This window comes from Carex rostrata, chromosome 32, assembly GCF_964058835.1.
Source record: "Carex rostrata chromosome 32, lpCarRost1.2, whole genome shotgun sequence".
NCBI lineage: Eukaryota > Viridiplantae > Streptophyta > Magnoliopsida > Poales > Cyperaceae > Carex > Carex rostrata.
This window is the reverse complement of record NC_135949.1, coordinates 3,757,350-3,772,167: the sequence shown is the minus strand read 5'-3', so window position 1 is coordinate 3,772,167 and position 14,818 is coordinate 3,757,350. Positions and strand designations below refer to the sequence as shown.

Here is a 14,818-nt window from a genome sequence, read left to right as displayed (position 1 = left end):
GCTGTTTTCTTTGATAATTTTCTATTGAAACAAGTGGAACGATCATCACAAATTTTTCTGTCGGCCCTCAATTTTTAAAATTGAAACAAAACACATTTTTTTATTATAGGCCCAAGATGAAGCGTCAGGGCCCAAACAGAGTGCTTTGCTATTACAATTACAATTAAATCTGACAGACACGTGTCAGTCAGCTCTCTCACGTGTTGGATTGCCCCCAATCATCCCTTAGCTAGTAGCTTCTTCATATAAAATATTTCCCAATTTTCTTTCGTTCGATTTCTACAAATCAAATCTCACTCTAGTTCAACAGTTTCAGTACTTGCTATTTCTATTTTTCCATCAGTATCAGTTTTGCAGGTTACAAAAAAAAAGAAAAAAAAAAAAAGAGATCAATCTCAGGTGCACAAGGAGCACAACCCAACGAGTCTCTCACCGCCACCACCTATCATACTGCACCGGGTTCTGCCACAGAAGACCTACCGAAGATGGCCATACGATCTGACAAGGACGAGCCGAGGGTGCCGGTCAACAAGTTGGACGATAAGGTCAATGACGTCACTAGTGGAAAAACACTAATCTGGTTCGGTTATTTACTCATATTAGGATCGGACCTAGAGACGATCCTGATCCAGTCAATACAAATGCAAAATTAATCTGGATCAGTCAAACAGCCGCTACTAAAAGTTTGAATTAGAATCAGTTATATGTAACAACTGATTCAAATTAGTACCATTAGGATCGGTTATTACAAAGTAGACCAGTTTTAATGATTTGAATATGTCATTTAAGATTCTAAGCTTGTAGTAAATCAAACTTATCTTTAATGTTCGTGCTTGATTGTAGTAAATCAAACTTATCTTTAATGTTTGCGCTTGATTGTAGTAAATCAAACTTATCAAATTAAAAATAACAAGTGTTAGGGGGACCTAGCATGAAATACAAAATTGGATTCTATTAAGGATTAGGTCTCGGACTTTCTTGAAATAAATTATGTATTGAAGAAATAACTTAATTTTTAAATTGAGATAAAATATTATGAATAAGACTGAACGTTGAATTTTTTTAAGGTCAATAAATAATTATACAATAAAGTAATTAGTTTCATATATTCAATTATATGTACCACGTTGAATTAATTTCATATAATTAATTGACGAACAATTTTAAGTAAAAAATTAATAAATTTCAGTCATACAATTAAATTTGATGATAATTAATATTTCATCCAACTATTAAAATATATTGATGAATTTATTTGTTCTGTCTTAGAAATTTTAAAAACTAAAATTCCTTCTATGATATCAATTAGCAAATTCGTAATTACTTTTACATCCAAATTTGCTGAGACTAGCTGAGGTTTTCATCCCGGGGTTGGATTTATTTATTTAACTATCGATGTCTAGAAGAAAAAATAAAATACAAAATAGTTTGAAAATAATTTTGGAAATAATTAAAAAAATTAATAATAAATAACCATCAATTTGAAGTGCAACGACTATCTGAACCAATAGCTAGCAGCCTTCCTTTCTTATATAAAAACCAACCTTCTTGCCACAAGACAATTCTTTATAAATTAAAACTATTATATTTCATTTGTTTCATCAATGAAATAGGCGGGTTATGGGATCCTATTGCAAGAAGAGAGTTAATGGTGAGCAATTAAGAAATACAAAACAAAACAAAACAGAGACAAAGTAAAACTTAAACTTAGATGAGATGGAAAACAAAACACACAAAACAAAACCAAACCTCCGTAAACAGAAATAAATAATAGAAATAGATAGAAAAAAAAATAAAATTGCAAAGTTGTAGAGAATAGGAAGCCTGAGCAGGCAAGGTAGCATGGCAACGAGGCAGCGTGACGATTACGTTTTCACGCCGGAGAATGACGAGGAGGCATTGATGTGGGTATCGCTTGAGAAGTTGCCACCTTACGCATGGATGACAACCGGGATCCTCACTTTGACAGAGGGAGAACAGAGAGAGGTAGATGTTGAACGACTCGGTTTTATCAAGAAGAAGGCGCTCCTCAATCGACTCACTAAAACTGCCGAGGAGGATCATGAGCGTTTTTTAATGAAGCTTAGAGACCGCATCGATAGGTATTCTTGTTGATCTCTTTGAGTGGTGAGCTTGCTAGCATTGTACTGAGCAATGATAGCCTTGACAGTCTCGATAGTTTCTCTGGCAATGGTCTCGTCATAACCTTCAGCCCGATTTTCACCTTTCAAATTAAAAGAAATGCACACAAGAGTTATATATATTGCAGACAAGGGAAAAAGTAAAAAAAAGAAAAGAAATGAAAGATCACTACTAGCAAAACAAAATCTTGTTCAAGAAGTTAATTTTAATAACAATGAACAATAAATTTCAAATAAATCGACTCAGATTGTACAATGGCAAAGCAAGGTCACTTATTCTTTGTAATATCAGGCTTAGCTGTGTTCGTGATCATTATTATATAGAGTGAACTATTTCTGAAAAGAGAACTTGATAAAAATTATTGCTAAAAAATTAAATTATAAGCAAAAGTTTTCAACTACTTGTAATTAATCCAATTTAATTGACACTTTTATTGTATTGCAATAGAGCTGGCCAAAAGAAATATTTCTCAGAAAGTGCCTTTTATACACATGCAAGTATTTCTCACAAGCAATTGTACTGAGCATAGCCTTCATAATTGTAAGCAATGGATTTGACAGTAAATTTAGTGTAACAAAGCACTTACTACATACATGAAGATCGCTTCATAAAAATAAAATTAAGTAAATTAGAAAGAATAAATACAGGTCCATAACTGCTGTTATTCTTGACTTAAACCCTGTTTTTCCAGACGAATCTGTCTGATATAAAACAAATGGATCAGAATCACGCCAGTAATGGGTTATCGGGGCCCCTTTTAAATAAGATCCACAATAAATTGTTTTAGAACAAATAACAGCAGAAATAAATCAGAGTAAATACCATCTGCAGATCACGGCTACCAGGAATGCTCTCAACAAGATGGGGTTGGGCCCGCACGTCATAGATTATCGGTCTTGTAAACCATGGATCATAAAGTGGGTTCCTTCAGGGTATACCTGCATATACAAATCTCAAAATTTAGAATTATTTAGAATAAAACTAAAAATGTAGTCCCAACTCAAAATCCTGAAGAGACGTGACTTAGACTCAGAAAAAATTGCAACTGCAAGGCTTAACATGAAAAGGCACAAATTAAAAAAAAAAAAATGAACAATAACCAGGTTCTGGTACCAACTATCTTCTATTACCAGAATTATGAAATGAAAATAATGAATAACAAGAATATTGGGGTTTAGGCCTCAGCTCAATTAACATAAAGAAAGAACAAAAATTATCACAATATAAGAGAACAACATTTAAATGCACGGATAAATCTGTACTGGAGTAATAATACTGGTAAGGTTATATACATGGTATCAGATCTGTATAAATTAAGGGTCTGATCGGAATAATAGAGGTGCTGGAGTTCAATAGATTTGAATTTAGTAGAATTCAATAGAAATGAATTCCAATTTAACTTTGTTGATCGGAATAAAAATGAAAAACAATTAAAATCTTCTCAGATTTTTTATTGAAAATATACATAATACAATAGAAATGATTTCATTTAAATTAAAATAACACTTGTGCCGTTATATGAAGATTTCTTCCATATTAACACAAAAGGATATTAATTTGGTGCCGAGTCATCAATGGTACCAGTAAATACTATCATACTACGTGTTTCCTTAAATTAACTGAAAGCTTCAGATATCAATACAACAATACAGAAGTAACAGTATAACATTACTATACTTATTCTAACAATGTTCAGTTTTAAAGAAATAAATGAAGATGGAAAGCATAGAAGGAAATATCGGTATCGGGATCGGTCCCGGCAGATTCGGATCGGAAAATTGAACATTTTGGCCAGAAGCTTGTTTTACACTAAAAAAAAATAGGAAAAAATTGATAAAAAAATAATTTGTCAATAATTTATGTTTAGATAAATGATTACAATCAAATAATCCACTAAGAGCATCTACATTCCTAATACTCACAAGGGTTTCTAAAAAACTGTTAACTACTTCTTAGAAATTATTACTCACTGATAGCTGCTATCAGTTTTTCAAAAAAAATACTTTTTAGAAATTATGGCCTCTAAAGTTTCTAACCTCCACATTCCTGAAACTCATTTTAGAGTTTCTATTAAGCCACGTCATGCAATAAATTAAAAAGGAGAAACAATTTGAGCCAATCATTTGGCCAACATAGAGTTTATAAACAGTTTCTTAATAAGAAACTTTCCTGCATAGTTTCTAAATAAGAAACTCTCTCACATCTCTAAAACTGGATTAGAAACTGCCACGTCAGATTAGAAACTCTAATAGTTTCAGGGATGTAGATGCTCTAATACAATATAATACAATCATTAAAACTATAAACACACTCTTTCACTGTCAGAAACTATATCGTGATGGCTGGATCACTTCATCGTCGTCTGTATTATGATCACTTCACGTCAAGTAATTTTACCGGTCTTATCTGGTACCCATATGAATATCAGTACTGGTACAAAAAAATCAGCTTGTACTGTAATGTTTCTGGCATAGTAGGAAATATCGGTATCGGTATCGGGATAGGGATCGGTCACAGCCGATACCGATACGTATCGGACCAGTATCGCCCAATATGGCTCAGGCTCTTTAACACACTATCGCGAGTATCGGACCAGTATCGGATCGGTCACGGCCGATACCGATACGGATCGGTATCGGCCGATATTTCCTACTATGGTTTCTGGTCATGTTTGCTTGTCCCACCCAGGTTAAGTTTGGGAACCTATACACCATCAAGTACCAATATTTTTTTGTAGTAGTGTGTGATACCTACTCTGCAATCCGTCTTTTTTATAATATACACATTTGTTTTTATTAGAATGTCTTATCTTCCAAAAGGACGTTTTCGTTGAAATTTTATAGAAGAAGAGAAAAAAAATTTGGATTGGGAAGTGGGTTAATCACAAAATCAAAAACATAGTTGTTAATAGCCCATGCTCATCCAATGAGGAATAGAAGAGACGAATAGAGATTGAATGCACTAACAGAGTAGCTTGACTTCAAAATCTCAAGTTTTTTGCATTATTGTAGAATAACATATTTTATGTGGCATTCACAGAGTTACAATCTGTGCAGGATAGGAATACAAAACAAATTGTTGGTATTTGGTAGTAAAGGCAAAGTAGATAGGTTTTGGATCAGGACACATTCCGAGAGATGAATTCGAATCGCGAAGCAATCTCGAGCGACGAATTCGAATCGGATGATCTCGATCCGAAACCCAAAAATTGGGTTACGGATCCGGACCCCTCTGCAATCCGACCTTTTTATAATATACACATTTGTTTTTATTAGAATGTTTTATTAGAAGAAGAGACAATTTTTTTTTTTGGATTGGGAAGTGGGTTTCTCGCCAAACCCAAAACATAGTGTTCTTAATAGAGCCGTTGTTAATAACCCATGCCCATCCCTGTGAGAAGAACTTTATTTATTCCCTCTTGAGAATTATTAATTTAGTTTTGTCCTGTCCTGTGAGAAGAACTTTATTTATTCCCTCTTGATTCATGAAGAGAGGACCCTTGTCCTTTTATTTTATGTCATTCGGTTACCTACTCTGCAATCTTTCTTTTTTCTAATATACACATTTGTTTTTATTATAATGTTTTATCTTTCAGAAGGATGTTTTGGTAGAACTTATACATCGATCACTTGCTGTCACAAACTAAAATTACTTTAATAGAGCAGTTGTGAGTTTCTCACAAAACCCAAAACATAGTGTTCTTAATAGAGCAGTTGTTAATAGCCCATGACCATCCCTCAATTGAGAATTATTAATTTAGTGTTTCAGCATCCAATGAGGAAGCAACAGAGCCCGTTTCATTTATCTGTGTTCACATCCGCATGATACTTTGTGTTAAAGCTGTCAATTAGTGCTTACCTTACACAAAGGTGCTAATATTTATTTTCTGATACAAGTTTTTGAGTTCAATTATTCATACATCTTTTGAGTTTCACTAATTCGTATTCACAATGCTCTAGCATCTGTCGAGCGTGATTGAAATTGAGGGAATATCCCAAATGCAAGGAATAAATGAAATAGGAAAAATGATAAATTTAACAATTTAATTAAGAAAGTGATATGTATTGATACCTCATGCTCTTTGCATTATATTAGGGTTTACCCCACAATATCTCCGTGTGTGATTTCGTGGACGCCTCCTTCAGCCACTTCTCCAACACCTGTGAGAATCTCCTTTGCTGTGACTTTAAGGTTAGATTTCGGCTACGTAAGCAAGAACTGACAAGAAGCAACCATGAAATGCCAACTACCATTGTGTGTTTAGTTATGACAAGAGTATATGATTTAGAATTAGATATTTGCTTGTCAAATTCGGAGAAGCTGCGACATGGCGCGATGGAGATCTGGTGCGACCGATGTTGAAATTTAAGCTGCGACATGTTCACTAATTGGGAGAGATGCTGAAATTGGTGTTATATAAGGTCAAAACTGAAATAACCGAACCGACCGAACTTTTATATATTATGAATTTGATTTGGACCGCTCTGATTTATTTCTTAATCAATTGCTTTAAATACTTCGGTTTGTTTCTTAATATTCCAATTTATTTCTTAATACCCCGGTTTATTAATTTCTTATTATACTTCGGTTTATTATAAATTAATTATTTAAAAAAAAAATTAATATATTTCGGTTTGAACCGAACAAATAGAAATAAAACTTTGGTTCAGTTCGGTTCGGTTGCAATGCTAAATCAGTTCGGTTCGGTTCTATTTTTGAAACTGAATTATAACTTTGGTTTGTCTAGTTCGGTTCAGTTTCAACCGAACCAAACCGATAAACACCCCTATCGAAGACCCTCGATAGAAATAAATTTACTATTTGATTTATTATATGTTTTGTAATACACAGAAATAATTTCCTTTTCTCATGGGGATTCATTTTCATTGAGTGGAAAACAAAACCTACTAAGCCGATCCTTTTGAGTGGAAAACATCCCGTTTTTGTTATCGCACTTCAAAATTTTTGCATCTTATTTATAGCATTGTTGATCTCAGTCATAATAACTTCTCAAGTTTGTAGTTTTGGCTGTACCATTTCTACATTTTTGCAGAACAATCCCTGCCACGAAAGATATTACATAATTTAGAACAAGGTTGCCTCTCCTACAATGGCAACATATATAGGACAATCACAACAATCAATTGGAAAAGAAAAGGAACATAATCTAATCCTACATATGGTAAGAGTCTCCTCAAATATCTTTCAGACTAACAATTAGTGCTAATCAAATGAGATTGTATGTTTTGGCTATATATGATTTTTTCCATCTTTTCCAAGATGTGTCCCATATTAGTGTTATATATACTTTTATCAATATATCTGTTGACGGAATTTGCTGTCAGCTATAAAAAAAATATATATTAGTGTTATATATTGAAATAGCTGGTGCTTTGTTTCTATATAAAAACATTTTCAAATAAAATTATTTCAATTTTTTTTCCAATAAAAACATTTCATTCCACATAAAACCATATTTTCCATCTTTTATAACATGTCTATCTAGCTTTCTTTCAAATAAAGATTATGAAATTATTTCAAATTAAAATTTGTTCACCAAATATTCTAAGAAAATATTGGTACAACCTTAGGTTTCTATTGGGTGACAAAATCATTGTGAGTCCAACATCTTTCCCTTGGGGAAAATTAAAATGAGTGCAATATTTTTGTTTTGTGCTTTACAATTGTCAATTAATATTAACATGAGCCTTTTCAAGGAAGAAAACCTATGAAGACGATCATTTTCAATGAAGAAATATCCTTCTAAATTTATAAATTGCAGTCAAAGATTTTACAAAATATCCTTTCTTGTTTATTTCAGGATTGGTTTTGTTCATATGAGGTTTATATATTTTTTTATTGATTGTTGGTACAATGTTAAGGGCTTTAAGGCAGAAGTGTGACATCAATTTCAAGTTGATCGATTGATCTCATACGCAAGCAAAGCTGAGCAAATAATATGAGAACAGAATAATGAAATGAGCAAGGGATGTATTGGACTTCATCTTAGCTGTGTTATTGATGGAGCTTTTTTTTTTATATATATATAAAATTCTAATGTATCTATATGTATAACAATTAGGTTTAGTTTTGTAGGTTTGGGTAGGTTGTAATTTAGAGCTTATGGTTGTTTGGATATGTTTCATTTAAGGAGATATTTATTCATGATGGATTTAGAATTTTATCAAGTTTATGCTATTAAATATTGCAAAATATTTGTCAATTGGTGAGGGATACTTTTTATTAGGGTAATTTGGGGATTTTTCTTTATAATATGTAATTCAGTAATAAATTTTGTAATGTAATAAAGAGTGTGGATCGATTTGATTAGTGTTATTTTATTTTTTTATCTTTTGATTACTTCACTTCTCAATTTGTGAATATCCTGCTTATCATGATTCAAATTGCTTTTGTGATAATATGTATTGTTTGTGCAGCTGTGTGTGCATGGAAAATTACAGATAATTTGTTATTTCTATAAATTGAATAGAAACACACTCAATTGAACTTGCAAATTGTCTTCTCAAAATATTAGTCTACCAACCATGAACATTATTGATTGATATACCATGGTACAATAAAGTTTGAATTTGAATATTTAAATAAATAGAAATAAAATCTATTGATACAGTTGTACCAACCGCAATTTGGTACAACCAACATCAATTACATTTATGCGTGCATGATAAAAATATATTTACAATCCACAATATTTAAGTTCAAATCCTAAATCATATAGAGTGTTGTCCAATTCTTGTTGTAACTAAGACAAACAGAGGTAGTTCACATTTCTTGCTGGCATCTATCCTGGGTCGATCCTGAAGCGTCTATCAATGAAAATGGAAAGGCAGAGCAGGTCTCACTTTGATCCTTCCTCTGGTAGCCTTTTATGTCTTCCTGTCTATCCGAACTACTTCCTTCCAATTAATTAGTGCCCCCACTCCACCTAAAATATTCATTTCCACTCTCGTTAAATAAAAAATAAACATTGAAAGTCTTCTCCACACCACTTCTCCTCGGAACTCTACACATTCTCACATTCACCACTCAGATCTAAGGTTCTTTCCTAATAGCCTCTTCAAAGAAATCTACAGAGCAAAATGGCAGGGAATTTGATAACCTCTCTGCTCTCTCTAGCCACCAATATGCTCCCCTCAATTAGAGCCTCTGTGCAGGCTCCTTCTTCCTCTTCCCCAAATTCTAATAACTCCGAAAGGGGGCGTGCTCGAGCTTTTGAGGAGGATCTGGAGAGGCTGATGCGAACTCTGGAGCAGATCAAGACTACACTGTACGATGCCGAGGAGAGGGAGATCAGAGACCGTTCTGTAAAGCTATGGCTTAAGGAGCTGAAGAAGGTCACTTATGATGCCGAGGATGTGCTCAGCGAGTACCGATATGAGGTCACCCGTGTCCAACTAGAGGCAAGAAAGGCTTCTGAAGTCTCAGGTTCTCACAAGAGTAAGAAGATGGAGGTTAGTACCTCGTGCATATAGATATTAAAAATTATCTTACTTGTGCAAATGTTATTTTTCTTCTTGTGTGGTACTAAAACTTAATAGAGGATGCTTGAATTTTTTTATTTATTTTTTAGCTAGATTGGTATTCACCGGAATGTATGGTCACTTGTTATATTATCAGCTTTTCCAATCTAACATCAGAGTGATCACATAATATAATACAGTTCCAATCTAATTATCATTTTTAAGTTAACAAATAATGAAATTTGGCATACTTTATAATATGTACATTTCTTTCTGGACAGTACATTGAGTACATTGTTCAAATTCCGGATGACATGGTTGATCGGCTTAACAAAATAAGAAGTCGATTTGATGAAATTGCGAAGGATCGTGAGGCTCTCCAATTAAGGGAGAGTGATGGGGCGAGGCGTCCGAACAATAAACTTTTACGACCCCCAACGGGTCACATGGTAGATGAGGCAAGCATTTTTGGGAGAGATGCTGAAATAGAGGAGGTAATCAATTTGTTACTATCTGAAAAAGAAAAGCCCTTTTCGGTCATTTCGATTATTGGAAAAGGTGGTCTCGGAAAAACCACCATTGCCCAACTGGTCTACAAAGATGAGAGGGTAACCCGGTGCTTTGATTTATGTGGGTGGGTATGTGTCTCTGAAGAATTTGATGTTGGGAGACTCACTAAAGCAACCATTGAATCAGTCCCCAAAATCAATTACAATTTGAGTGAATTTTCATTACAAGGGAAGCTTGCAGAAACTGTGAAGGGAAAAAGAATACTCCTTGTTTTAGATGACCTGTGGAATGAGAATCAAAGTCTTTGGGAGTTGTTCCTGGTTCCTTTTAAAGAAGCAAAGGTTGTTAGTATTCTTGTTACAACAAGAAATAAAAAGGTTGCAAAGGTCATGCAAACAACGACCTATTTTAGTCCTACTAACTTGCCTGAAGATTCATGCTGGCAGTTGTTTCAGCATTATGCATTTAGTGGTACAAATTACACTGGGCAAACACTCTTCTTGAAGAGAAAAATGGGAAGGGAGATATTGAGAAAGTGCGACGGGTTGCCATTGGCTGTGAAGTTGATTGCAAGTCTCCTTAGGCATGAAACAAATGAAGAGGATTGGAGAGAGATTTTAGAAAGTGATATTTGGGAATTAAATTCATCGAATGATATATTCCCAGCACTTCAGATCAGCTATGATCATTTACCTCCCCACCTTAAGCCGTGTTTTTTGTTTTGCTCTATGTACCCAAAAGATTACATATTACAAAAGATGGATTTGATAGAATTATGGATCTGTCATGGCTACATTGAGTCCAAGGGCAAAAGAAGAATCACAGAAATTGGTGTTGAATATTATGAGGAGTTAAAACAGAGGTCCTTTGTTGATGATTTTTCAATTGGAGCTCTAGAACGTTGTAAGTTGCACGATATAATCCATGATCTTGCTCGACTTAATTCTGAGAATGAACATTATTCGGTAGAGATCAATCAACAACTTGATATTCAAAAGGAAAACGTTCCGCAAGAAGCATGTCATTTATATGTAGGTGGTTTCTCTGGATATGTAAATCAAGTTCTCCAACAAAATCTGGTGGGTTTAAGAACTCTTTCTATCAAAATGAGAAAATGCAACGGAGATTTAGAGCACGAGTATTGTATAAACAATACCGAGGCAATGGACCTAAATTCAAGCTTGTCGGAATGTTATAAAAAATGTTTGGGAGATTTTCAAATATGTAACCTCACAAAATTTGAAGCACTCAGGGTATTGGAATTGAAAGGGTTTAATTTGACAAGAATTCTTGATTCCATTTCCGAGTTGAAACATCTAGTTCATCTTGATATTAAGTGTCGATATCTTAAAACATTGCCATTATCTATTGGCCTCCTTTACAATCTACAGACTTTAATTCTCGATTGCTATTCCCTTGAATATCTACCTGAAAGTATTGGTTCACTTATTAACTTGCGGAGATTAATTATGGAAGACGGTCGTTTTTTGGATTATCTCCCGCATGGGCTTGTTAATTTTCCAGCAATAAAGACAATGCAAGCATTGTTGACAGTTACAAATGTAGCTTGGTTAAAGGATATGACGGACCTTGAAGGAAATCTCACTATTTGTGGAGTGAGTAATTTAAAAGATGCCCAGCGTGCTAACATGAGAAATAAGTGCAAACTTGAAGCTTTTAATATAAACTGTGATCCTGATTTCATCGGTTGGTGTCTTGACCCTGCGAAATCAAACCTGGAAATAATCCTCGGACCAGAAATAAATGCTGATTTTTCTTGGTTAGAATCCCTCCAGCCACATCCTAACCTCAAAAAACTTGCAGTAGGATGTTATTCTTCTGCCACAGTGCCGAGATGGATGTGTGATCCATGTTCCTTGCAATCAATTAAAAAAATCTTGTTAGATGAATGTGACAAGATTCAATCTCTTCCATTCAACAGTCTTCACACTCTCAAGCACCTCATCATTCGTGATTGTCATGGTTTCCGAGTTCTACAGCTAGAGCAACTGTCCTCCCAGCTTGAGAAATTGGAGATTTCTGGTTGTCGCTGCCTTGAGTTGATTACTGGACTGGGGAATCTGGATATGTTGGCTACACTCAAAATTTACGAGTGTAAAGTCCTGAAATCAATAACAATGGATGGACTACAGTTGGTGGAATCTACTGAGCCAATTGGTGATTCCTCTCATGGAAAGCCACATATCGGCCGACAGAGCATTTCAACACTTACAAGGTTGGAAATCAAAAACTGTAAATTGCTTTGTGTTCTGCCAGATGGATTGATTCCGTCAATTGAGACTGCCCTGACAGAGCCATTCATCACTTATGTCCATGTTCATCGCTGTGGTTGCACTGACATTAAAATTGGGGATCTACATAGCTACTATAAATCAAATCAGGTTCATAAATTTTACTATTATTATAATTATTATTATTTTAATATTTAGATTTTAGACCACTGAACTTTTTTGCTTTTATGTAACCATAAGCCTTGGTATGATTTGTTGACTAATCAAGCTGCAAAATTATCTGTTTCGACAAATAAACATTTCATATTTATATTACTTGTTTGTTGCTGCTACAAAATTAAGCTCTTGTCCAACTTTTTTTGCAGCGTTCTATTCGATGATGTCTTCCTTTGGCCCACAAGGAACATTTAGGAGTCCCCTCGATAGAAATAAATTTACTATTTGATTTATTACATGTTTTGTAATACACAGAAAGAATTTCCTTTTCTCATGGGGATTCATTTTAATTGATTTTTTTTTTCTATACTTTTTTTTTTTGGGTTAATTTTCTATTTATCCTTAAAGACTTCTTCAGTTTCTTATTTACCCCTACAATCTTTATAATATTTAGTATATCCCTCAACTATCTTGACATTTTTTTCATTTACCCATATAGCTAAAAATCTATAGTTAAACCTTGTCATAATTTTTATTTTCCTATTATACCCTTCTCTTTTATTTCATCTCTTTTATACTGACAAGCTTAAAAATGCTCACTGAATCATGTTGGCAGTCAGCTTCAGGATTTGAGAAGGTAAAGTTCATGATGAATTATCTTGGTTAGTGTCGGTGTCGTGTGCTTGCATTTTTCATTTTTTTTACTGAGTTACATTCTTCGTGAGTAACTAGTATCTGTCAGGTGTTGGGTGTCATGCCAAAGTGGCATACCAGTCCACACCATGAGAGAAAAAAGGTTTGAGTTGTTCTACCGTCTGGTAATATGGATTTTTATTTCCACCTCAAGTTAGCCACTGTTACTTGTTGTGTAAGTGTGATGGTCCAAAATGTTCTCTGTTGAATTTCTAAGTAATATATTTACTGACACAAGCTATAAGATGAATAAACTAATTCTCTTATTGTTTCAAAACCGGAAGTTAATTGAATAAACTAAACTATGCAAAAGAATGTGCTAGAAATGTACCAGTTCAACCAAGGAGTAGTACACATTCATATTTATCATAGGCATTTCATCAAACACGTGCCGGAGAAGTTGTGTGTGTGTGTGTCTCTGCATGCACGTGCACGTGATTTTGCCTTCATCTTTATACATATATCATTAAAAGAACAAAAATAAAAAGTTTATTGGATGAATATTTGATTAGATTGTTACCAATAGCTCACTTCTCAATGAATGTAAACTAAGCTCATTATCTGGTCAGCACCAGACGATGCACCAGGAAGCAATATGTAAAATGTTTTTACTTGGTCTGAAAAAATAGATGGAAACTCAAATGGGTTCTTAATTAGCTCCAAGCTTAATAATATACTCCTCTCTCCACATCATTCAAAACAACAGAGAGGAGATATGCCAAACTGTTGTGCGACATTCTACAGTTGGAACTTTGCACGCTTCACAGAAGTGGATGTATGATTATGGATCCGTATCAAACCCAAACGCTCGCTTTATTCTCTGATCCAAATAGACCTCTTTAATTTTTTGAAATCTGGCTTTGAAAATAGCAATTACCACTTATCCAGGCAAGCAGAGTAACAACTCTGCTTTCTCATTGCCTTTGTTGCCTTTCTCACAGATACCAACAAAAAAAATGTATTTTTCTCACATTGCACTTGAAATCTCGTATTTCATCCGCTAATCTTTATGACGCTTATTATGTGCCCATTGCACTGGAGAGGTCGCACAACAATTCAACCTTTCTTTTCTCTTTGTTGCTGTACCATTTTTTTAGTTTGTCAAAGGATCAAGATAAAAGAGAAGGGTATAATGGGAAAATATTTTTTTTGACAAGACTTAACTATTGATTTTTATATATATGGGTAAATAGAAAAAAAAAAGTAAAGAAATTCAAGGGATATATTAAATATAACAAAGAGTACAAGGGTAAATAAGAAATTGTAAAAAACAATTAAGCAAGCCAACAGTCAATTTTTGTATTACCCAATTTTTTTGTCGTTATCCTTATCTCTACTATTTTTTTTTCTTTAGCCAATATATTTGTGTTGCGTATGGTAATTGGAAGTATTAGTTAAAACGGACCATTTGAAGGAACAAAACCTACTAAGCCGATCCTTTTGAGTGGAAAACAAATCTTTGGTCCCGTTTTTGTTATCGCACTCCAAAATTTTCGCATCTTATCTATAGCATTGTCGATCTCAGTCATAATGACTTCTCAAGTTTGTAGTTTTGGCTGTACCATTTCTACATTTTTGCAGAAC

The 14,818-nt window shown here is 34.0% G+C and overlaps 1 protein-coding gene across 1 annotated transcript; it reads left to right on the top strand.

Annotated features, from left to right (window-relative positions):
- Nucleotides 1-9,242: 9,242 nt before the first annotated feature.
- LOC144547820 (putative disease resistance protein RGA3) lies at nucleotides 9,243-13,343 on the top strand. Its single transcript, XM_078296507.1, has 6 exons — nucleotides 9,243-9,614; nucleotides 9,905-10,966; nucleotides 11,525-12,248; nucleotides 12,411-12,535; nucleotides 13,158-13,178; nucleotides 13,284-13,343. Exons 1-6 carry the CDS (start codon nucleotides 9,243-9,245, stop codon nucleotides 13,341-13,343), a joined length of 2,364 nt encoding a protein of 787 aa, XP_078152633.1.
- Nucleotides 13,344-14,818: the final 1,475 nt, after the last annotated feature.

Excerpts from the sequence above, each read along its gene's own strand:
- LOC144547820 (XM_078296507.1), top strand. The coding sequence starts at position 9,243 with ATGGCAGGGAATTTGATAACCTCTCTGCTCTCTCTAGCCACCAATATG. Across the intron at positions 12,249-12,410 it reads TACACTCAAAATTTACGAGT|ATGGATTGATTCCGTCAATT; the intron begins GTAAAGTCCTGA and ends GTGTTCTGCCAG. Across the intron at positions 12,536-13,157 it reads GCTACTATAAATCAAATCAG|TCAGCTTCAGGATTTGAGAA; the intron begins GTTCATAAATTT and ends TCATGTTGGCAG.